Genomic DNA, 25,035 nt, shown 5'->3' with positions numbered 1-25,035 from the left:
GGCGGCTGCAACCGGGACCATGCACCCCTGCCCACGTCAGGGGCTGCAACTGGTACCCTGTGTCCCTGCCCCACGTCGGGCTGCAGCCGGGGCCGTGAGCCCCTACCCCAGGCGCTTTCACCAGGAGCTGCAACTGGGGCCATGCGCCCCTGCCCTGCCTAGGGGGCTGCAGCCTGGGCCGTGTGCCTCTGTCCTGTGACTTCCCCAGGGGGCTGCAACCGGGACTGTGCACCTCTGCCCCGCAGCTTGTACGGTGATTTTTAGTAAAAGTCATGCACAGGTCACGGGCTCCGTAAATTGTTGTTTGTTGCCAGTGATCTGTCTGTGACTTTTACTAAAAATAACCGTGACAAAATTTTAGCCTTATTTATAACCATCTATAGCACCTTCTGTAGACATGGCATAACCATCTATGATACATGCTATTCATGTCTATACCATGGTTATAATATCTATTAATCATTTTTAACACTATATAAACTAGATATGCATGTTCCCTGAATATAAAGAATGACCTTTCTCTGTCTGTTTATCTGTGTATATATAACTCACTGTATATGTATATGTTTGTATACGTGTGTATGGCACTCACTTTGAAGAAACTAGTGCCAGTAGTTGCCTTACACTTGAATAATCCTCGTGTTCAGAAAAATGCAGGAATTACATTGTGCCCCTGAGCAAGGCTCTTTAGCTCAGGTTTTTAATGATATATATGCTCCTAAAGATGCAGATAGGTACCTAGTGGAATTTTCAAAAGTGCCTAGATGCCTAACTCCCACTAGGGACTCCCTCACCGAAATCCCCCTAGGCGCCTATCTGCATCTTCAGGCACTTAAATACCTTTAAAAATCTAGCCCCCTATGCCTTCTTTTCCCACAAGCACACCCAAAAAGGGACAATTATAATCTTTTAAGAAATACTTACAAGTTTGGATTGATGTTCTGTTTTATCATAATTTGTCAAATAATATTTTGTAATCTGGATTGCTCATTCTTTCTCCATCCCCACTCCCTCCCAGGTAAGTTTGATATTCCTTTGCTGGATGCCTCAGAATGTTCCTGCTAAATCTGGAGCTCAGCTCTTAATGATACTACGATGTCTCCGACCCCTTCGCATTTTCAAACTGGTGCCGCAAATGAGGAAAGTTGTACGAGAGCTGTTTAGTGGCTTCAAGGAAATCTTCTTGGTATGTGCCAGTTATTTTGTTCCTATGATAAAACAAGATGGAGAGTAACGATGTAAAATGTATTTCTGTAATTCAGCTTTGGTTTTTACTAATTTTTTTTTACCAGCTGCACTCTGTTTATACCTCACAGAGAAAATGCATTGTACACTTACCATTGGAGTTTAAAAAGTAACAAGTTAAAAAAGAAATTACCAATATAAAGTGCACTCATTTTCATTCATATTTAATAAGGATGCAGTAATAATTATTTCACAAGTGACTTTGTTTATTCAGCATATCTTAGTACTGATGTAGACAGCAGGATTATTGAGAGATATAACGCAATTTCTGCTGGGGGAAGAGGATGAGAGACAGGCTGCTTACGTGGCTGATCTACAGAAACCTAAGAAAAGTCAGACTTGCAGAGACGAGAGTCTCTGTCACTCCCAGTTCTTGTTCTGAGACTGTTGGAGGGAATCCTGCCCCTGATTGCAGCTCTGGGAATGGTGGTGGGTAGGGTGGCCTGGAAAACAAGAATTCTGTCTCAGACATTTTTTTGAAGTTTTGGCATTTGGTTTCATTCCTCATTGAGATAAAACCAAGATTTTTTGAAAATTTTTGGACAAATGAGAGAGACTGACACACCCCAGCCCCACACACAGAAACACACACCTCCTATTCAGGATAGCCAATAACCCAGTGGTTCGAGCGCTTATGTGGGATACGGGAGACCCAGGTTCAAATCTCTGTTTTAGTGGTGGGATCCCAGAACCCATTATTACTGCTCTTTCTCTCTCTTCCCCCCAAGTGGTGTGTGTTTGTTTGTTCTAGAATTTTTTCCAGGATCAGGTCTCAAGACCTTGAGAGTGTGATAAGATTTTAGACTGGGCATGAGGGTTAGGAATAAAATCTTGCAATTTTATCTTATATATTTATTATACTGTGTTATGTATTCATGTATATTGTTTGATTATAATACACAAACTAGTCTCTTAATAAAGGGGCAAGGGTCATTAGTTTAAGGCCAGTGTTTAACTTCCTTTATATCTGTTACAACCTGTTATGATGTAAACATTTTAATTCATTTATGTCTGACTCTTGCATGTAGCTGCTCTAGTGTTCCAGAGCCAGACAGCCAGCAGAGGCAGCACATGTTAATGAATAAGGCCTGATCTAGCAAAGCACTTAAGCGTGTGTTTAGCTTTAAGCACCTGAGAAGTCCCATTGAAGTTAATAGGAGTCTTCCCGTGCTTAGTTAAGTTAAGCAACTGTGTTTGTACAGCACCTACTGCAGTGAGGTCCTGGTCCCTAAGTAGTGCTTTGAGGTGCTACCATAATACAAACAATAAGAAGAGTGTCAGTGATTGCTGGGTCAGTGCCTACACTAAAGGCCAATAGCTTAAGCTTCATAGGAAAATCTACAAAGAAAAAAAACCCAGTGCTTGTCTGATTGAAAAAGCCAAAATTAGTATGGAATGCAATGATATTTCAAGTTGCTGAAATGGTATCGCCAAAAAGATATGGTAACAAAAGTTTTAAAACTTAAAAAAATACTTGTATTAGTTTCAATGGAGACATTATTATAAAATGATGCATTGTTATTCATAACACATAATGCATAAGTTATAATTCATAACACAAAGAAGTTTAGGGAGAACCCCATGTTTAAAAGTTTGGAGCCAGACCTTCCAGTGCAGCCAAAGTTGGAAGTGTACTGGCTAAAAATTCAATGGAGCAGGGAGAGTGCCTGTCATAAAATCCTCTAGGTCAGCATTATGCCACCAAAGGCTCATTCTTGGACTGCATCAGAGGATCTAGCCCTTCACCTCTAGTCTGTAGGAGAAAAGTTTGACTATATTTACATCACTTTCACAGGTGTCCATTCTTTTGCTGACATTAATGCTTGTTTTTGCAAGCTTTGGAGTTCAGCTTTTTGCTGGGAAACTGGCCAAGTGCAATGATCCACACATCATTGCAAGGGTAAGAACTGCTTTTCTATTTTAAAATACTAGTATACTCCATCCTCGCTGGGCAATGGAGGAAACAAGTAGGAAAAACAACAAGCATTCAGTATGAAAAAGAGAAACTGTGTGGCATTTCATGTATTCAGAAAAGGGGGGAGGGAGAGGGGATTTCTATATTCGTTTGCACAATTAGTACAAAATGTTTTTTTTTAATTCAAGCTGAAAACAGAAAATAAGCTATTATCACCTGTTGATCCCCAATAATGCATCTAGCAAAGTGCATGCAGTAGAGAAAGATATGCTCCCAGTCCTAAGAAGCGTAAGCCAAAATTTTCAGACCTAGGTACCCACAGTTAGGCACCACAGGGTGGGATTTTCAAAAGTGCCCAAGTGACTTAGAAACATAAAAATTATCTTGACAAATTGGAGAACTGGTCTGAAATAAGATGAAATTCAGTAAAGACAAATGTAAAGTACTACACTTAAGAAGGAAAAATCTAATGTACAACTACAAAATGCGTGGTAGTACTGCTGAAAAGGATCTGAGGGTTATAGTGGATCACAAATTGAATATGAGCCAACAATGTGATGCAGGTGCCAAAAAGGTAATATCATTTCTGGGGTGTATTAACAGGAGTGTTGTATGTAACACACAAGAAGTAATTATTCCATTCTACTTGGCACTGGTGAGGTCTCAGCTGGAGTACTGTGTCCAGTTCTGGGTGCCACATTTTAGGAGAGATGTGTACAAATTGGAGAGACTCCAGAGGAGAGCAACAGAAATGATAAACCGTTTAGAAAACCTGACCTATGAGGAAAAGTTAAAAAAAACTGGGCATGTTTAATCTTGTGAAAAGAAGACTGAGGGAGGACCTGATAACATTCTTCAAATATGAAAGAGCATTGTAACAAGCACAGTGATCAGTTGTTCTGCATGTCCACTCAAGGTAGGAGAAGAAGTTATGGGTTTAATCTGCAGCAAGGGAGATTTAGGTTAGATAGGAGGAAAAGATTCTAACTAGAAGGATAGTTAATCTCCAAAATAGGCTTCCAAAGATGGAATCCCTGTCATTGGAGGTTTTTAAGAACAGGTTGGACAAACATCTGTCAGGTGTGGTCCAGGTGCACTTGATCCCACCTCAACATGAGGGGTGGACTAGATGACCTCTCCTGGTCCCTTCCAACCCTATGTTTCTATGATTCTATAAGCCTTGCTGATTTTCCATAGGATTTGTGCTCCTAAAGGTAGGTTGTCACACAAAATGCTGCAGCAGTGCAGCTACACTGGTGCAGCTATGCCACTGTAGCACTTCAGTGCAGATGCTACCTACACCAACTGATGGGAGAAGCCCTCCGGTGTAGTTAATCCACCTCCCCAAAAGATGGTAGCTGTATTGAGGGGAGAATTCTCACTGTGTACACCGCAGGATAGATCAATATAATTACATCACTCAGGGATGTCGATTTTTCACACCCATGAGCGATGTAGTTATACCAATGTAAGTTTCTAGTGTAGACCTTGGCTAAGACTAGAGTCACTTTAAAAATCCCACTGCCCCTGGAAAGTCAGTTGGATTTGAGCTCTTAAGTCACTTAGGCACTTTTGAAAACCCAACCCGAATGCCTTATTTGTGCATCTAAGCAAAGTGGTTTGATTCTCAGAGGTGTGGAACATCCCCATCTCTCCTGAGGTCAATAAGACCTGTGGGGGTGCTCAGCACCATAAAAAATCAGATTGTTTTTGCTTAGCAGCCTAAATATGGGCTTGGGGGCCTGATTTTAAGACCCCATGTTTGAAAAGTTTGGCCATACTGATTTGCCCTTACAGATGTGCAGGAAGCCTCCTCCTCTACGCCCCCTTGTGCTTCTACAGGGGCCTGTCAGAAATGTAGTCTCTGCACTTGGGACAGCACAGGAACTATCTCCTCCCTGCACTATTGGAGGTACAGATTGTCTTAAAGGAGACAAGGCAATGGGGCTACTTGCCACCTTACCAGGAAGATGGACCTATTGGACCAGGAGAAGCAGACTGCCCTATCCCAAGGAGTGGTGCACATCCTTACCAGATTGCTCAGTGACGGAATGAGCTTCACTGAGACAAAATTCCTCCTGCAGACACCCTCGAGGACAATGCAGAGCTGTGCCAAAGTCACATAACTGAGTCTTAAATTAGACAGTACAGTAAGGGCACAAACACGGCATCCAGCTTCATAGCCAAATTCTTAACCCAGGCTTCATATGACCTCCCTTTTTTCACTTTCACTGATTGAGAAAACAGTTGGGATCACTTAGATGTCTAAGAAGCAGTAATTGCAGGTGCAATGAATTCGGGGCAAAAAACTGTGCCTACAGTGTTAATTCATAAAGGGAAGCCAGTGTTTCCAAACCAGTTATAGTCAGTGTACTGGGAATTCTTTAAATCACAGCATCAAAGCAGGATAGGCCCTAATCTTGCAACTTGCTCCATATGGACAGCCCCTGTATAAGCACGGAGCCCAGCTAAGTTCAGTGGGCCTCTGCATCAGCAAAAGGTCCACCAGTGCAGGACCAGGGCCATAGTAAAGAACATAGGGTGAAATCTTTGCCCCATTGAAGTCAATGTCAAAACTCCAGTTAACGTCATTTGGGCCAGGATTTCCCCCATAATATTGTTGATCATATCTGAACTAACTGGATAGCCACACAACACAGAGTAAAGCTTCCAAAGTCCCTTCCCCACATATAGGGACCTGTGATGTGTGATAGAATCCCTGGGGACAGTTTCTCATTTGGTTGTCATGAATCTTTTCTGGTCATGATGCTGGAATGGATGTCTCCGGTATATTACAGTTTTTCTTCGAGTATTGTCCCTATGGGTGCTCCATTGTAGGTGTCCCTTGCACCTGGAAATGGAGATCTTCAGTAGCAGTGCCTGTTGGGCCGCACATGCACTCTTCCCCATCTCATACCGTGAGCGACGGCTATAAAGCGCTGTGCGGTCCAGCTGCCCTCATTTCCTTCTCAACCGCCCTTGTTCTGGGATGGAATCCCTAGCCAAGCCCTTTATATGCCTGTTGTGCCTTAATAATATTAGCGCTTCCATTGAAAGTTCTAAGGTAATACTTGTTTCCTTTATATTTTTTTCTTTCCATTTCCCCTTATTAAAAAAAATCCTTTCCTCTTTCTCCCCATTATTCTTTAGAGTAGCATAGGTTTCATTTTTCTATGCCCTTCCTTACAGGGAAGTTCTCCCTGCTCGGGGTTATGCCTGGATCTCCCAAGTTTAAGAGGTGCCTCTCCTGTCGTGCGGCCCTCCCTGTGAACAACAGTCACTCACAGTATATACGCTGTTTGGGTGAGGGGCACGTGTCACAAAAGTGCACCCTCTGCCTCAAATTGAAGGCATGGTACAGAAAGGACCATGAATTGAAACTAAAACTTTTACTAATGAAGAGCTCATTGTGACCTGCCTCAGACCCTAGCCCCGATACCTCTCCTCTGCAGCGGTCACCATCAACACTGTCATCTGCCGACTCCCACTCACTGCGCACCACTAAAAAAAAATCTACACACTTTCTTCAAGATGAGAAGAAATGGGCACCGAGCTCACCCACCAAAGAAATGCATCCCCCGTGAGGTCGATAGCCTCAACATCTTCTGGGGTGAGACCTAGCTCCTTTGACCATCCAGGCACCTCTGGTACCAGCACTGTTGAGAGATCTAAGGACCCTAAGTGAGCAGGACCACATAAGCGGATACTGTCACTCGGCACCGATAAGGACAAATCGCTAACTACAAGGCACTTTTATCCAAATATAACCATATGAACTATTCCAAGGGGCTCAGTGCGCTCAGCAAAAAGTTTAGATCCTTCAAACGGGAGATCTTCCTGGGGAGACCTGTCAGGGGAGCCCTGAGAGGTGAAGCCATAGGGCTCATCTCATTACCACAGAAGTCACAATGGACTGGGCCACCATATCCGCAGCATCCAGAGAGGTTTGTAGCGCCATGCATGCCAGGAGTGGTCCTTCTGTCACTAGTGCTTGGAATTGCTCTTTTTTATCATCTGGGAGAGCAACACTCCGTTCACTCAGCGTCTATACACCACTGCAGAAGAGAAGTCAGCGTAGGTATCAACCTACCCCGAGATCTCACCCTCCATATTTCACCCTTCAACGGCATTATGATCCACAACATAGGTGACAGAGACCTCCTCCCAAATGTACACAGACATCAACACAGGCGGTTATGTCCCAGGCATCTGCATGTCCCACGCATCTGCCTCCAAACAATAATTTTGAAAATTTGGTCGAGGCCCTGAGATGTCTCCCCATGGTCCAGATGCTGCAGCCATCCAAATTACTCCATCAGTTTGGCAGCCATTTGACTCCGTTTTACCTGACATGACAGCAAGTCACCTCCAACAAGTGGGTACTGGAAATCATCAGCAACGGGTATTCGATTTCATTCCTCTCTTTCCTGCCCACCCCATCCTGTCCCTCTTCAGGGAACATTCTCATGAGCACCGTCTATGAAAAGAAATAAACCATCTTCTGTGACTGGGAGCCGTAGACCTGGTGCCATTCCAACTCAGCAGGAAAGACTTTTATTCCCACTATTTTCTAATCCAAAAGAAATCCGACAGTGGAGGTGAATGCTAGACTTGGGGAAACCTCAACAATGTTGTCAAACTACAGCAGTTCAAGATGGTCACACTATCCACAATAATCCCAGCACTGGAACAGGGGGGAGCTAGTTCTTGGCCCTCAACCTCCAAGACACGTACTTCCATATGACCATACACCCTTTCCACAGGAGGTTCCTCAGATTTGTTCTGGGGTCCGACCATTTTCAGTAAAGAGTGTTTTGGCCTCCCTATGGCACCCAGAGTATTTTCCAAAGTCCTGGAAGTGGTGGCGGCACCACTCTGCAAACAAGGGGTTATAATATTCCCATACCTAGATGACTGCCTCATCAAGGCTCCATCCAGAGGCGATACGCTCCAAGTCATAACAAAAAGGATGGACCTTTTCTTGAAACTCACCCTCCAGATAAATATACAAAAATCAACTGATACCAGTACAACAGCTAGAATTTATTAGGTCCCAACTAGATGCTATAGAGGCCAGAGCCTTCCTCCCAGATCACAGATTTTCCGCAATAGTCAGTCTCATTTCCATCATGAGGCCCAGCCCACAGATCTCCATAGGGTGACCAGACAGCATATGTGAAAAATTGGGACAGGGGGTGGTGGGTAATAGGAGCCTATATAGAAAAAGCCCCAAATATCGGGACTGTCCCTATAAAATTGGGACATCTGGTCACCCTAGATCTCTGCCAGAACTTGCCTACAGTTGCTCAGTCATATGGCAGCGACCACATTCATGGTAAAACACTCCAGATTACATATGCATTGCCTCCAGGGATGGCTACGAACAGCATACATACCCCACAGACACAGGCTGAATAAACTGCTCTCGATATCACTGAAGGTCAAGGACTCATTAGACTGGTGGACACAACTCAGAATGTCTGCATGGGGGATCCCTTCCTCCAATCACCACTGTCCTTGATACTTATGATCAACGCCTCCCTACTAAGTTGGGAAGCACATCAACAGACTCACACGGTACAGGGCAAGTGATCCCCATCAGAGTCCATGTTAAACATCAACCTCCTAGAATTACATGTAGTCCGCAACACATGCCTACACTTTCTATCAATAATCAGACAACAGACAGTAAGAGTAATGATAGACAACATCGCCTATATGTTTTATATCAACAGACAGGAGTGAGGTCTCAATCCCTGCGTACAGAAGCACTAAAATTGTGGATGTGGTGCATCCAGCATGACATCAATATCTCAGCCGCATACCTTCCTGGACACCAGAATACCACGGCAGACTCACTGAGCAGGAAGTTCTCACAAGAACACAAGTGGGAGATAGACACAAGAACCCTACAGCATATATTCATCCGCAGGGGATTCCCCAACATAGATCTGTTCGCCACACCCAAGAATGCCAGATGCCCACCATTCTGCTCAAGAGAGGGTCTAGGTCACCAAACTCTGGGGGACACCTTCCTCATTTCATGGGATGCACCTCTTCTCTATGCCTTTCCACCTCTTCCCCTACTATTCAAAGTGCTTCCCAAGGTAAAAGTGGAACGATCCAGAGTCATTCTCATAGCCCCAACATGACCACGACAAATATGGTATCCTTACCTCTTATGCCTGGTGGTCTGTCCACCTATCACCCTGTTGACGCCACACCTCCTCTCACAGGATGCAGGTCAGATTCTTCACCCAAATCTAGAATTTTTCCATCTGAAGGCATGGCTTCTTCATGGTTCCAGAATACAGAGATGACCTGTTCAGAACAGATATAAGAGATTCTTTTAAATAGCCAGTGTTCCACAATACATTATACTTACCTACATACGTGGAAAAGATTCTGAACTTGGTGTGACACCAAACATGTCTCAGCAATGAGCGCTCCTTTACCACTCATCTTGGACTACACCCTACAGCTAAAAAGATCAGGGCTATTCGCAAGCTCTGTTCATGTACATCTGGCTGCCATTATTGCATTCCACTCCAAGATAGAAGGTAATTCAGTATTCAACCATCCAATGACAAAAAATTCCTTAAGGGTTCCTACAGAATCTTTACCCTGAGGTACAAGACCCTCCTTGGGATCTCAGCCTATCTCACCAGCTCTCCATTTGAACCTATGGCGACCTGCTCCTATATGCATCTATCCATGAAAATGGTCTTTCTTGTATCCATCACATCTGCCCAATGGGTAGGAGAAATAGGTGCCCTCATGGTATACCCCACATACACAATCTTTTACAAAGATAAAGTCATGTTACAACCACACCTGAAGTTTTTACCCAAGGTACCATCCTCTTTTCATGTAAATCAACCTATCCACCTTTCCTAAACCATGTGGCAAACAGCATGAAGCTATGACACCTTGGATGGCAGACAAGCACTAGCCTTTTACCTTGACAGTCATCACACTTATTCTTCTCTATAGATGAAAGATCAAAGGGATTGGTCGTATCCAAACAACATCTGTCAAAATGGGTCTCAGAATGCATCCACCTTTGCTACCAATGACACAAACTTCAGTCCTCACCTGGAACTCATACGCATTCCATTCACTCGTTGTCCACCTCGAAAGCTTTTCTAAATAACATGCCGATTACTGGCATTTGTAAGGCAGCCACATGGGCACCCACGGACACATTTAGTCAACATTATGCAGCATCAGATGCCCTACTAGGACCACTGTTCTATCCTCCTTAGTAGATGTCTCTCTGAAGCCCAGCCTTCCATCTAGGGGCACTGCTCTACACTCACCTACAATGGAGCACCAATGGGAACACTACTCGGAGAAGAACAAAGGGTTACTCACCCTTTGCAGTAACTGAGATTCTTCAAGATGTGTGTCCCTATGGGTGCTTCACTACCCTCCCTCCTTCCCTCCGCTTCAGAGTTCAAACGTAGGCTCTGTGGTAGAGAAGGAACTGAGGGTGGTGAACCACACAATGTAATATAGCCACTGCTCACAGCGTGAGACGGGGAGGAGTGCGTGTGCGGCCCAACTGGCACGGCTGCCAAAGATCTCTGATCCCACAGTGGAGCACCCGTAGGGACACACATCTCGAAGAACCTCAGTTACTGCACAGGGTGAGTAACCCTCTCTTCCATGTCTTTTTCCTGCTTTCTTTTACAAAACACACTGCTTTCTTCGGGAGATTATGATTGTAAGAATTGGAAGGAGGGTCACTGAAGAGGGGTGTTTTAGGAAGCGGTTTGAATGAAGAGAAGGTTGTTACGTAGTGCAAAAGGAATGGGAGTGCCAGGCATTTGAGGAGACATGAGAAAGATACCGAGTTCATGACATTTGAGCGCTGAAGGACTGGACAGCGCAAGGGACTGGAAATGGGCTATGACATCTAGGAATCCTCGATCACCAGTTAAAATCCAGGCCAGGCTGATGGTGACGAAAAGTACCAGCCAGTGTTACGTGGCCTATGTGAAGCAGATTAGTAGCATCATTCCACTTGCAGTGGGGAGGAGTCAAGCATCACAAACACCATGACACTCTCAGAAAAGAGGCCAAGAGCTGAATGAACTTGCAGATTTACTAGCCCTCTCAGTCTGGGAGGGGGCCTTGAAGTGCAGAATGAAGATTCTACATTGTCACTGCTCATGCTGTATCTTCCCTGCATATGAAAAAATTCTGTTCCCAGTGCTTTTAATCCAGTACCTAAAAATAACCCTTTTGTTCCATTTACACTGTTTCAAGCTGCCTTATTTATTGTGCTGTTTGTGTTGTACAGTGTCCTCACCTCTCTGCAGGTCTATATTTCACCCAATGTGCTTTATTTTACTATAGGAAGATTGTCATGGCATCTTCAGAATAAATGTAAGTGTTTCAAAAAATCTGAATTTAAAGCTAAGACCTGGAGAGAAAAAGCCTGGATTTTGGGTGCCAAGAGTCTGGTGAGTAGTTGTAACTTGGCCAGTTTTTCTTCAGATAGTTCAGTTGTTAATCTGCTGCAGGACCCAAACACTGCAGCGTTGTAGTACTGAAAGTAGCAAATAAAACTGGTGACAAACGGACCAATCTAGTTTCCCTACCAACCTGAGGGAAGCGCAGGAAAGACAAACATGCTGCCTATTACTGTCCACATCTGATATTTCCTATTTTACACACAGGGAAATACTGTGGTTAGGGCTGTCAAGCGATTAAGAAAATTAATCATGATTAATCGTGTGATTAAAAAAATTAATCATGATTAATTGCATGATTAATCACACTGTTAAACAATAATAGAATACCATTTTAAATATTTTGGATGCTTTTTACATTTTCAAATATATTGATTTCAATTATAACACAGAATACAAAGTGTACAGTGCTCACTTTATATTTATTTTTTATTGCAAATATTTGCACTGTAAAAACAAAAGAAATAGTATTTTTCAGTTCACCTAATACAAGTACTGTAGTGTAATTTCTTTATCACGAAAGTTGAACTTACAAATGTAGAATTATGTTCAAAAACACTGCATTCCAAAATAAAACACTGTAAAACTTTGAAGCCTACAAGTCCCACTCAGGCCTATTTCTTGTTCAGTCAGTCACTCAGACAAACAAGTTTGTTTACATTTGCAGGAGATAATGCTATCCGCTTCTTGTTTACAATGTCACCTGAAAGTGAGAACATGGCGCTATTGTAACCGGCGTCACAAAATATTTACATCCCAGATGCTGTAAAGATTCATATGTCCCTTCATGCTTCAACCACCATTCCAGAGGACATGCTTCCATGCTGATGACGGGTTCTGCTAAGTAACGATCCAAAGCAGTGCAGACCGATGCATGTTCATTTTCATCATCTGAGTCAGATGCCACCAGTAGAAGGTTGATTTTCTTTTTTGGTGGTTCGGGTTCTGTAGTTTCTGCATTGGAGTGTTGCTCTTTTAAGACTTCTGAAAGCATGCTCCACACCTCGTCCCTCTCAGATTTTGGAAGGCACTGCAGCTATCTTTAGAAATCTCACATTCATTCTTTCTTTGTGTTTTGTCAAATCTGCAGTGAAAGTGTTCTTAAATCGAACAACATGTGCTGGGTCATCATGCAAGACTGCTATAACATGAAATATATGGCAGAATGCTGGTAAAACAAAGCAGGAGACATACAATTCTCCCCACTGGAGTTGAGTCACAAATTTAATTAACTAATTATTTTTTTAACAAGCATGGAAGCATGTCCTCTAGAATGGTGGCTGAAATATGAATACGAATGTTTAGCATATCTAGCATGTAAATACCTTGCAATGCCTGCTACAAAAGTCCCATGAGAACGCCTGCTCTCACTTTCTGGTGACGTTGTAAATAAGAAATGGACAGCATGATCTCCCATAAATGTAAACAAACTTATTTGTCTTAGCGATTGGCTGAACAAGAGGTAGGACTGAGTGGATTTGTAGGCTCTAAAGTTTTACATTGTTTTGTTTTTGAGTTTTTTATGTAACAACAACAAAAAATCTACATTTGTAAGTTGCACTATCATTATAAAGAGATTGCAGTACAGTACTTGTATGAGGTGAATTGAAAAATACTCTATCATTTTTACAGTGCAAATATTTGTAATAAAAAATAATAATATAAAGTGAGCACTGTACACTTTGTATTCTGTGTTGTTATTGAAATCAATACATTTGAAAATGTAGAAAAACATCCACAAATATTTAATAAATTTCAATTGGTATTCTATTGTTTAACAGTGTGATTAAAACTGTGATTAATCGTGATTCATTTTTTTAATCGTGATTCATTTTTTTTAGTTAATCGTGTGAGTTAACTGCAATTAATTGACAGCCCTAATTGTGGTATCTCAGATGCAACAATGATGTAATGGCAACAGTAAGTCTATGATTTATATTCTGACAGTGTCAATTTAAGATTTTCTAACACCTAAAAATGTGTGAAACTTGTCTTTAATTGCTTATATTTTGAAAGGAGGTTGTTTCACTTTTTGCAAATTCAGCAAAACGGCTAAAATTATTTTAATTAAGGGGGGAGGGTAAAAGAACGTGGTAGCATGGGAAAATTCAGAGCCATCCTACACTAATGAAATAATACACTGTGATTTGAACAGTCAGTGAAGCTGTGGCATCTGCAGAACTCTTTCAGCTTCCGTATGCTTCAGATAAATTCTGAAGGCAGAATTCCTGTGAGTAAGCAAATTCAATCCACTTCAGCTTGATCCCGAAATAACTAAAAAGATCTTAATCAGCAAAACTATGAAGTTTGGAGAATTTTTTGTCACTGCAGAAAATGTATTACTCAAGGAGGTGAGTACCAGTTGTTAGCCTTGTAGGACCAGATTTTCAAGAGCCCAGTACCTCATAGCCTGAGTGTCACAGTGGGAGCTATGTCCATATTGCAAGCGAGGGGTGTGATTTCCCGGCTTGTGTGCAGATACCCATGGTAGCTCAATGAGAGCTAGCCTGAGTATAAACAGTAGTGTAGCTGCAGTAGCGTGGGCAGTGGCAACAGAGGCATGGTTTGTACTAAGCTAGTGGTTCCCAAACTTTAACAACCTGTCAACCCCTTTCACTAAAATGTCAAGTTTCGTGAACCCCCTTCTAAAAATGAATATTTCCAGGGATTTTCTCCTTTACCTGAGTATAAATTATAAAAGCAGTGATCTTGGAAATATAACATTTGTTTTTATGACATGCTTATTCCACACTATTATTAATTATTAATTATCATTACAGTATTTTTATTACATTATGAAAACAGCAACACTCTTCCAAGATCTCACTTTCATAGCTTGTATCACTTTGAATAAGCCTGTTATAAGAAAAGGCTCCTATGTTTCATCAAGGAGTATTAGATGTGAAACAGCATGAAGGTATTTAAGAAGCCAACTCAAAGAGTTCCTCCTTCCACAAGCATTCAGGTCTTGAGCAGTCCAGGCAAACAACACACATTACAACAAAGCTTAAACTTGTTCTTCATAATAATTTTAAAAACAATACTAGCTGCCTATTTAATTATAAAATCAGCAAAAAATATCCACCTCCCTTTCCATTTCTTATAAGGAGTCTTCAAGTTTAAATCTCAGTGTGATAGATAGGCTTGCTTTGATCTGCTTAGCTCTTGGAAGCTCAGGGGCTCCAGGCTGCCCGAGGTTCCTAGGTACAGCTCCGTCCGCCATTAGGGAATTTTTTCCTAAGAACCTCCTGTAACATTTCGCGAACCCCCAGGGGTTCACGAACCCCAGTTTGGGAACCACTGTACTAAGCAAAGCTAAGCTGTGCCTCTGCTGCCACTGCCTGTGCTACCACAGCTATACTACTACTTATACTCACACCAACTCAGGGGAATCACACTCATATTGTAGACATAGCCTTAGCGGTGAGATTTTTCAAAAAGTTACGCTGGTAGGGAAACTGGAAATTTAGCTACTTATTTTGGTGTCTGAATGGTAGCTGAGGATGAGCTTTTCAGAAAATCTGTCTCTGATTGGGGATGCACAGCTCTTTAAAAAACTAACCTCTAATGGATTCTTTCATTTTCAAATGGCGTTTCTTCCTTTGGAATCCTGGCTAACACAAAGAATGTTATGTTTGAAGGCTGAGAAAACCAGTGATTTCCTCTCGTTAACATTTCTCTTTGGACTAGCAAAATCTGATATTATGAATGAATATGAATGATAATTTGCAGAAGCACCTACTGACTAAACCAGGAGCCTAAATCACATAAGCACTTTTGAAAATTCTGTTCCTTGAGGTACATTAGCAGGGTTGTATGACATAGCTTTGTTTCTGCCAGTGTCATCAGAACTGTTTTTTTCACGATCACTAACTTTTGGCAATGTACTGTCAGAAACACTCTAAAATACAGTGCCATGTCACAAGCTTTATCATTTTTACAGTAGCTCAGCTTATAAATAAACATGAGATTGTAAAGATTTAGCAATTAAGTGGAGTATATGTAATTTTTTTAGTTTTCAAAGTATTATTATTCAGAACTTTGCATGATATTTTGTAGAGATTTAGACAATGCCACAGTCACTGTAACAAAGGAGTTTACAGTCTCAGACTAACTTAGAATATGAAGAAAAACTAAGCAGATATGGAAATAAAAGTTGAGTAATAACACAAATAAAAACTGTGCTTCTTTATATGATTAGCTCCTTTGTATAGCATGAGGTTGTATTCTTTGACTTAGAGAGGCCACAGTACGATGCCTAAGATCCATCTTATCAGAAGATAGTTAAAATGCACTCATTCCTTTACTATTATTTCAGGGCAAATCCTCGCAATTTTAATTTTGACAATGTGGGAAATGCCATGTTGGCACTATTTGAAGTTCTTTCATTAAAAGGCTGGGTGGAAGTCAGAGATGTCATTATTCATCGCGTGGGGCCGGTAAGCAAGCATATCAAATCCTGTTAACGCTTCGAAAGCTGCTGAATTTGTTTTGATGAATAATCATATTTTTCGTATATGCAGATCCATGGAATCTATATTCATGTCTTTGTGTTCCTGGGCTGCATGATTGGATTGACCCTTTTTGTTGGAGTTGTCATTGCTAATTTCAATGAAAATAAGGTAATAATTCAGTTATTGTATCTCACATGGGAATAGTTTCATACTTTGTTAGCTTTAAACATCATATGACAAATTGTGCAATATGAGATAATAAGATGTGCTGTTGCTAATATAAGTAAGTTACAATTCAAGAAGCAACCTCATTATTTCCTTAGGATCATATTACCTGAAGAGAGATATAGGACCAAATTCAGATCTAAAGTGAGCAGATGCAGGTGTACTGAAGTATGAATTTAGGCATGGTCTCAATTTGGCCCATAAGCAATGAACAAAGAGAACCATTCTTTGAGTTCCTCACTTGACAAAAATGGTGGTGAGGGGGAAAGCTCTTGAGACACAGATCTAGAGTCTCTGACATGGTTGTTTTTAAATTTCACTGAGCTTGTGTCTTTATTTTACTACCTTTTTATTTTTTCTGTAATGAAATCTTTCCAACAATCCACTAGTTTTTATTAATCTTTTTTATTGTGTAATCCCTTTTAATTTAATATTTCCTGTGCTGTGTGATTTTTGGCCTAACAGTGAGAATTAATACATGTTATAATAATCAGTCTCTTTAACTGCATCACGTTTTAGGGTGTATCTTCCCAGGGCATATCTTGGGGACACAATTCCATAAAGAGATTATGTTCACCTCAGAGGGAGCTTTTCTGATCTTATTAGTAGGACAACCACCTGTTTGTTTGACTCACTGTTCCAAGTCGAGACATTCCAAGACACGCCATGAGGATGGTACCACTGCTCACACAGCTTTGTATGGTTAAGTGCTTACTGGGCAAAGTTTCTATGTGTCTGGGAAAGCAATCTGTGACATTTGCCTTTAAAAGTTCTCTGTTGCTTTTGCAGCTCCAAACCCTCGGTATGAGATTTTATAGCTCTCTGATGTTGTAAGGACCTTATTATGTCTTAAGATAATTTTAAATAGTGTAGTTTGTACTATGCTATCAAAATGCTTATGTGTGTGCTCTTTATTACTACCTACCCTGAAGTCATATCTGCACTTCTTATGCTTCCTTTATGGAAAATGTTGTAGCATAGCATATGTTTATTTTATTTAAATTATACTACAAGCATAGGAAGTGTGTCTGTAGTGCTTTTGTAGAAGGCTGGTTCCCTGATAAGCTAGAGCAGTGCTGACAAGCTAATACCTTGCTGCAGGGTTTTTTACAGCAAAGTCCAGACAGAATCGACCACTGTTTAAAACAGTGCTCCCCAGCAAATGGTGTTCAGTCAAATGGAAGACCTCCTGTAGGTTTCCCTACCCCTACTGAGCCGCTGATACAAAGAGCAACAACTGAGCTTGCTGAGTTGAGTCCCAGAAACTCACAGCTAGTGCATTTGGAAATCTTCTTGAGTGCAGGGATGATGCTCTGACCCCTTTACCCAAATACAGTGTTATTCAAGGAGAGTTTGAGAATGTAACTTCATTTCAAGGCCCGAGGCAAGCTGTTGTTTTCATGTGCACAACATTTAAATGTTTAAGATTTTATATGACAAAAGCTTCTTGTTTTTCTTTGTTAAGGGTACAGCTTTACTGACTGTAGATCAGAGACGGTGGGAAGATCTAAAGAGCAGACTGAAGATAGCTCAACCTCTTCATCTCCCACCTCGTCCGGGTATCAAAGATATTCTGATGTTATTCATGTTGAGCCCCAGTGTTCATAATTCCCCAGGAGTCTAAGATTCAAATTAAAATTGTAATCGTTAGGCCACTAGGAGGTTGTGCATAAGTTAATGTGGAAACAGGCTCCAACTACAGATCTCTGCATAAGGCTATTAAAATCAACCCAAAAAAGGTTGTGCTTCAATGGTTTTAGGATAAGCCTTAATGAAAAAATGAATTTTAAATGAAATATATTTGCACTTGCCTGTTAATGATATGAATTGAATGTATTATCTTGACAGCTATTGAATGATGCACTTGCTTTACCCCTACCAAAGCCTTCATGCAACATTGGTGTTCAGTATTTGAAATTACATGTTCAGAAGCACTATTTGATATGTGAAACTGTAGCAGAAAATTAGAAATGTATTTCAAAACTAGGCAAGGATTAGGTTACCATTAACAAACAAGAAAAATATGTCAAGAAACAGGGGGAAAAAAATACCACTGTGTGCAATTTAATTCTTCTTGTTTAACTCCTTCTTTTTCAGATAACGATGGCTTTAGAGCCAAAATGTATGATATAACGCAGCATCCGTTTTTTAAGAGGACTATTGCTGTGCTTGTTCTGGCCCAGTCTGTCTTGCTTTCAGTGAAGGTATTTTTGTTTCTTATTGTGTCTTGTAACAGTGGTGGAACGAATGAGCTGTACCCTTTTAAAATAGTGAACTGTACATAAGCTAGCAATGACCTGCTGGAAATATAATATTTCTAAATACAGTGGGCCAGATACTCAGCTGGTGTAAATCAGTACAGCTCCATTAAAGTCTCTGGAGTTGCGCCAGTTTATACCAATTAACAATCTGGTCCACTATTTTTAATTTCTCATTTAACGCTAAATCCATATAAAAGGAAAGATGCACCCACCTGCCATTCCTGCCTGAATGTGTTATTCACTGTAAAAACAGAATCTATGGGAACAATACACACTGAAATAAAAATTAAAACGTGGTAAATAAATTTTTATATCTGTTTTATGATCTACTATCTTTGTTCCATTTCAGTGGGATGTCGAAGATCCAGTGACTGTTCCTTTAGCAACAATGTCTGTCGTTTTCACCTTCATTTTTGTCCTAGAGGTACAGTAATATATTTAGTTGTTTCTCCAGAGTCAGACTAGTTTTGTATATTTTATTTTGGTTCTAGGGTTACTGTCCAAGTTTTAATTTCAGGCTACATATCCACGGGGCAACTCATATGACTAGTGCTTGAGTATGTATTGCAAAATGTGTGTTTTACTTGTTATGGGGCTAGACTTGTGTATCCTTTTCAGTCCATGTATCTGCAACATAGATAATTTCATCCTGGATATGTATAGCAGTGAGAATGGTATTTCAGTAAATTTCTAAAGCAGAGTTGCAAAGGGTGTTCTGTGCAGTGAGCCAGCACTAGGTCTAGCTACCTGGGAAGTCCTGCTTAAAACATACATCCTTCCTTTCATTCTCAGTCTGTTTAAATATGACACCATGAGAAAACAGAAGGCAAAAGGACTGTTAGCCATAGAAAGCACATATATTTCTAAGCATCTCTGTGTGTGTATCCATCTCCTTTCCCTCAGTCATTTAAAAAGCAAAAGCAACAGAATTACGGGTAGTATGTAGATACGAGCATAGAAAAGTAAAGGTTATATAACGGGTATATTGGAGGAAGACTATGACAAACATAACTATTTGGTGTATAATTTCCTTTATCATATGACTCTCTTCCCCCATCTTAAAAGACAATATTTAGTACAAGCAGTGAAAAGAGGGTTTTTCTTAATTAGCAGCCTGGAAAACACTGCAACCAACATCAGCTCTGTGAGCATAATTAACCTGTGGGACTCATTTCAACAAGATAGGAATGAGTCTGAGAGCTTAGTAGGGTTCAGAAAAAGATTAGATATTTATATAGGTAATAACATATTTAGCTACACTGGATAAGATGAAAAATGAGAAGGGATATAAATCCTCATCTTTCAGATTGTAAGCCAATCACAAATTTATGGGATTTAAGAATAAACTTCCCCTTATGGTTCGCTTATTCCATAATTCCACTACAAGATTTTTTGCACTTTCCTCTGAAACATCTGGTACTGGCCACTATCCCAGACAGGAGAGTGGACTAAATGGATCACTGGTCTAATCCAATATGACAGTTCCTATGTTCCTAATTTGAAAGGTTTTCCAAGCAATGATGGATAAACAATGAAGTGACTACCTTGTAGCAGTCCTACATATATCATATGTTGCCTATGCCTTATCTGCCTAAGAGGAGTCAGTGCCTCTAGAAGAGTGAGCAGATATGGAGAGGTTTGATTTGTAGGATACATGGCCAGTTTTTAATTCACCAAATAAGGATTGCTTTAGAAATCCCTACTCTCTTGTTCTGCCTGGGAAAACAAACAATTTCCAAACATTTCAAAAGGGTTTTGTTTCAACATACAAAAATGACATTTTCAGTGTACAAGATTTATGGGGAAAGGAAATCAAAGTAGATGGATTTGTATCAATATTTTATACCTAATCTAGCAACAACTCTGTCTGGAAACATCTGCCAATAAAGCAGTCTAGTAATCAGAGAACTCAGCTCCTCTGTGTACCTAAGAAAGGAGATGGCAACTAAAAAGGCTCACTTTGCTAGTCATCAAATAAAGAGGCTCAAACTAAAGCCTTAGCAGCCTTTACATTTTAGCTGATTTATAGAATTGCACATAATATCCTTTCTGTAGTTTTTTTTTTTACCATTTTACAGAATCCTCCATAAAGTTATGAGTCTCTCATTATAATGTCAACAATTACCACACCACAATCTGATACTCTATTTATTTCCTGTGGTAAGTATGGGGAAATGTGTTGGGAGCTAAGATACCTCTGTGAGGTAACTGCTGGTTGAGAAATATTGACTTTTTAATGGCAATCATTCTACCTGGAGGCCATCCTGAGTAGGAAACTGTCTAGAGGGCAAAGGAAAAGTTGGATTCAAGGTAAAATTTCTGTAGTACATGGGATTCAAACAAGTCTAATTCCAGTGCCCTCTACCATGCTAGCACAAACAGATAGAACTTGTGACAAGGAAGCTAAAAGAGCCACTAACCAATGTGGGGAAATGAAGGCCATTCCTCAACAGGGGGTCCAGAATCATGCCCATCGAGGAGAGTTCAGACTAACAGTGAGAGTGCTGCACAAGGAAAGAGAAAATTCTATAAAGCTCCAGAATAGACTGCATCTTAATGAAAAAGTGATCTAGATACGGATATAAATTAAAAACCTTTTAGACAAAAGAATACTGGCAGGATCTAAACTGTGTGTTCAGCTTTCTCACCTGGATTAGAAAGTTAACAGGTAAAAATAAAATATTCCTTTGTTTCCAAACTGAAGAAAACTCTTGATGCCTATTTGGCTCCCTCATCAAGGTCCTTCTTGAAAAGTTTAGAGCCATTGTGCCCACAAGCATCTCCTGAGTCTACCCACAAATTCCAGTTCATTTGTGTCATGCATATCCCCAACCTACCAGATACATCCCCACAAGCCAGATAAATGCAGCTTGCTGCCAAGTACTTGGTACCTGTCCTGGTTAATCATGGCCAAACCTGAACCCTGGTAGACACAGAATCTGAGTAGGGTCAGGTCTAACTGCATAGCTCTGGTAAAGAATGCAGTGAAACAGTTCTAAAGACCACTGATGAGAGCTCAAACCTGTGTAAGAAAAGAATCACTCTTCCTATTGCAAACATCAATATGAGTGGCCACAGAATCAGTGGAAAAAACTTACTTTGAGACCTCATTATTATTTTAGGATACTATGAGACATGGCTATAGTGATGACTGAGATGAATATCAGGTGGACCCCATTCTTACAATAAAATATCTTGAAAAGACATGGGAAGGAAGGATTTAGTCTGCCTGTGGTAGACCATTTTTTTAAAATCCTGGTATGTGGAGCTATTGTATCCTGCTAACTGTGGGAAAACTTGGTTTGTGGAATGGGAGGGATGGAGAAGTACAGCAAAAAATAGATATTTGGAAACTGAAAAATATTCCTCTGCAGATTATAAAAATTGTGACTCTGTCCTCCACTTTCCAGTCATATCTGAGTGGAGAGTATACGATCAGGTAAGTGAAGAGTGTCAAATTTGAGCCTAAACCAGTGTCACCTTAAATACAATTTAGCCTTTGGGAATTTAACAAATATTGTTAAATGTCACTATTGAAAGCTAGGATATAAAACCAAAGCGGTTAGTGCCTAATTATTATTTCTTTTATATGATATGCTTTAGTAACATTTAAACCGTTAATATGTGTAGATAAGAACTGACTGTGTGCAACGCTAAACCTTCTTTTGTAGACATTCTGCATGGATCACATGGCTTGTACGACTGCTAAATACTGTTATCTATTCTAAACAAAACCTATTCCTAAACATCCTGCCTGTGGCATCACTAACTTTCTAAGAAAAAACAACGAGAAGTCCTTGTGGCACCTTAGAGACTAACAAATTTATTTGGGCAAAAGCTTATGCCTAAATAAATTTGTTAGTCTCTAAGGTTCCACAAGGACTCCTCGTTGTTTTTGCTGATACAGACTAACATGGCTACCCCTCTGAAACCTGTTTCTAAGAAAAGTCAACCCTTTCAGTCTCTGTGTTCATTAGGAGCATTGTGAAACCCACTGCAATCTACTGGCCCACACTATTTTTTCCTCCAATCTTATGCTTCCTGTGCTCATGTATGCTGTTGAGCATGGATGGAGTTCAGCAGAAGTAAAACAAAAAACTTTTGCAACAGGAAAAAGAAGGTTGCTTTTAAATTAATTTGCAGTACATGAGACATATAAGACAGTTATAACCTTGCATATAAGTGTATTTGTGCGAAATTGGCATTAATATATACTTCAGTCACTTCATACACCCATACACACACACGTAAGTTTTTTAGTTATGCATCATCAGCTTAATCATTTTCTACCTTCATACTAACCCTTTGTTTAACTATTAAAACTCCTACTCATTTAAAACCAATCTACAAGTAGAATACTACCAAAACATTTTAGGGACCAAATGTTCTTATAGTGAAAAATAACCTTTTGCTAAGAATTTGCACTAGCAAGACTATCTTTATTGTTCTCTAGGTCACTATGAAGATTATTGCCATGTCACCTGCTGGCTTCTGGCAAAGCAGAAGAAATCGATATGACCTTTTGGTGACCTCCCTTGGTGTTATATGGGTGATACTTCACTTTGCCTTACTAGTAAGATCAACAATTGCAACTCCAATGATCATTTATTGGTTTTATTTGTTAATCACCAACAGTTTTACTGCTATCCTGATTCAAATAAGGACAATTGCCAAGCCCAGGGTGTTTACAAACTAAAAATAAGACCCAAATAAAACAAGATGCCCTGGGAATCAAGAAGAAGGTAACAATTTGTGGGGTTGGTGAACTAGATTTTTCTTACATCCTATAGTGCTGAGGTGGAGAAGATATTGGACTGATATAGGTTAGGCTCTCAAACTTTTTTACTGGTGACCTCTTTCACATAGCAAGTCTTTGAGTGCGACCCCCCTTATAAATTAAAAACACTTTTTAATATATTTAACACCATTGTAAATGCTGGATGCAAAGCAGGGTTTGGGGTGGAGGTTGACGGCTCGCGACCCCCCATGTAATAACCTCGTGACCCCATGAGGGGTCCCGACCCCCAGTTTGAGAACCCCTGGTTAGGGTCTGCGGGCCTTGTGGAGGAAGTGAGTCCTTAGGAGGGATTAGAATGAGGAGAGGGAAGAAATGTGGTGTCCTGGGATTGGAAGACCTTGCCAGGAGCAGTTTCATTGGGGGGTGAGAGAGGAAGAGAGGCTGGAGGGAATAATCCAGGTAGGAGTCATTGTAGAGAAAGATAAGGCAGAGTTTCTAAACTGATGAACAGCGCAAAGCATGTCAGTGAATCTGGTCCATGCGTTTTTGTTACAGAACAACATTTAGTCCAGGAAGGCAGAAGATTTATCTGTCCAGGGAAGAGGTCAGCTGCACCCTCCCTCTCAAGTTTAAAAAAAAGGGGGAGCGTGAGCGTATACCCTCATTTGTGGGAACGTGAGCTCTCCCCCCTTATCACTGGAGAGGCGAGGTGGCTTCAATCAACAATCCCCAGTTGTGGCTGTCACCTCCCTACATTGATGAGGGCCTTCCCTCTGGTCTATCTCAAGCACTCTTTGTGGGGGCAAAACTGTCCCTTTGTCCCTGGCATCCTCAATTTGCCCCCTGCTGCTGAGTAGCTTGGCAGGCCTGTGGAGTTTCTGCAAGCCAGCAGCTGCCTAGACTTATAGAACTGGGAGGCTGTTGGACATAATTACAGCCCAGCTAAGAGAATTGTGAGGGTTTTGTTGGTTTATTGTGTTGGGAGGTTTGGCTAGTGCTTTTGAAGTGGCACAGCTTTTTCTGTTAGTTTATTATTATTCAGCATTTGTTGTTGAAATATTACTTTTTTTAAAATGCTGATTGCACTGTATAATTCGCAGAGAGATTCATGCAGAAAAACTGATCATTTGAGAGATCACTGCGGGACACTGTATATGAAGTCTCTTGTGTTTAAATTTCAGAATGCATACACATATATGATGGGTGCATGTGTAATTGTCTTCAGGTTCTTCTCAATTTGTGGGAAACATGTAAGTACAAATCAGGAATTACAGTCAATACAATGCTCATGCATAGATTAAAAGATTTATCACTTTGCTTTTCTACAGCACATTCTACGGGTCTCCATTTTATGTACTGCTGCTATAAGTCTCCATTTTATATGTTTAACTTAAAATATCAGGGTTTTAGTTGTATTACATTGTGACGTTCCCCTCTGGTGTTATCCGGACCAGTGATCTGTTAGGTCACTCCAATCCTTGACTCTGGGAGCCAGCCTTACCCTGCTCTGCTGTGAGAACCCCCACTCCTGGGTTGTTCATGCACAGCCTCTGGCATGTAAGATGCTTCTTGGATTGTGCAACCGAATGACCCTAGCCAATATCTCCGGTCCCAGACACAACCCTAGGAACCTCCATCTTGCAGTGTCCAGTTATGCCCTTTGGATGCTGCAAGCTTATATGAGTTCGTCAATTTAACAAAGAAATTGATATGTACCAGG

General features: G+C 40.8%; 1 protein-coding gene across 2 annotated transcripts in view; it reads left to right on the top strand.

Annotated features, from left to right (window-relative positions):
- The window catches only part of NALCN (sodium leak channel, non-selective), a 348,982-nt gene that overhangs the window by 309,633 nt on the left and 14,314 nt on the right, over window positions 1-25,035 (top strand). For both annotated transcript variants that reach the window (XM_024194179.1, XM_024194178.1), the window contains 10 exons: window positions 1,019-1,186; window positions 3,041-3,145; window positions 11,522-11,628; window positions 15,956-16,076; window positions 16,161-16,259; window positions 17,782-17,875; window positions 18,414-18,520; window positions 18,927-19,001; window positions 23,031-23,150; window positions 24,497-24,565. In XM_024194179.1, the coding sequence (XP_024049947.1) occupies window positions 1,019-1,186; window positions 3,041-3,145; window positions 11,522-11,628; window positions 15,956-16,076; window positions 16,161-16,259; window positions 17,782-17,875; window positions 18,414-18,520; window positions 18,927-19,001; window positions 23,031-23,150; window positions 24,497-24,565 (1,065 nt within the window). The remainder of the gene's footprint in view (window positions 1-1,018; window positions 1,187-3,040; window positions 3,146-11,521; window positions 11,629-15,955; window positions 16,077-16,160; window positions 16,260-17,781; window positions 17,876-18,413; window positions 18,521-18,926; window positions 19,002-23,030; window positions 23,151-24,496; window positions 24,566-25,035) is intronic.

Source organism: Terrapene carolina, unplaced genomic scaffold (genome assembly GCF_002925995.2).
Source record: "Terrapene carolina triunguis isolate 2854851 unplaced genomic scaffold, T_m_triunguis-2.0 Scaffold21, whole genome shotgun sequence".
In the NCBI taxonomy this organism is placed as follows: domain Eukaryota; kingdom Metazoa; phylum Chordata; order Testudines; family Emydidae; genus Terrapene; species Terrapene triunguis.
The sequence above is the reverse complement of the archived record's forward strand: the minus strand, read 5'-3'. Positions and strand labels throughout refer to the sequence as shown.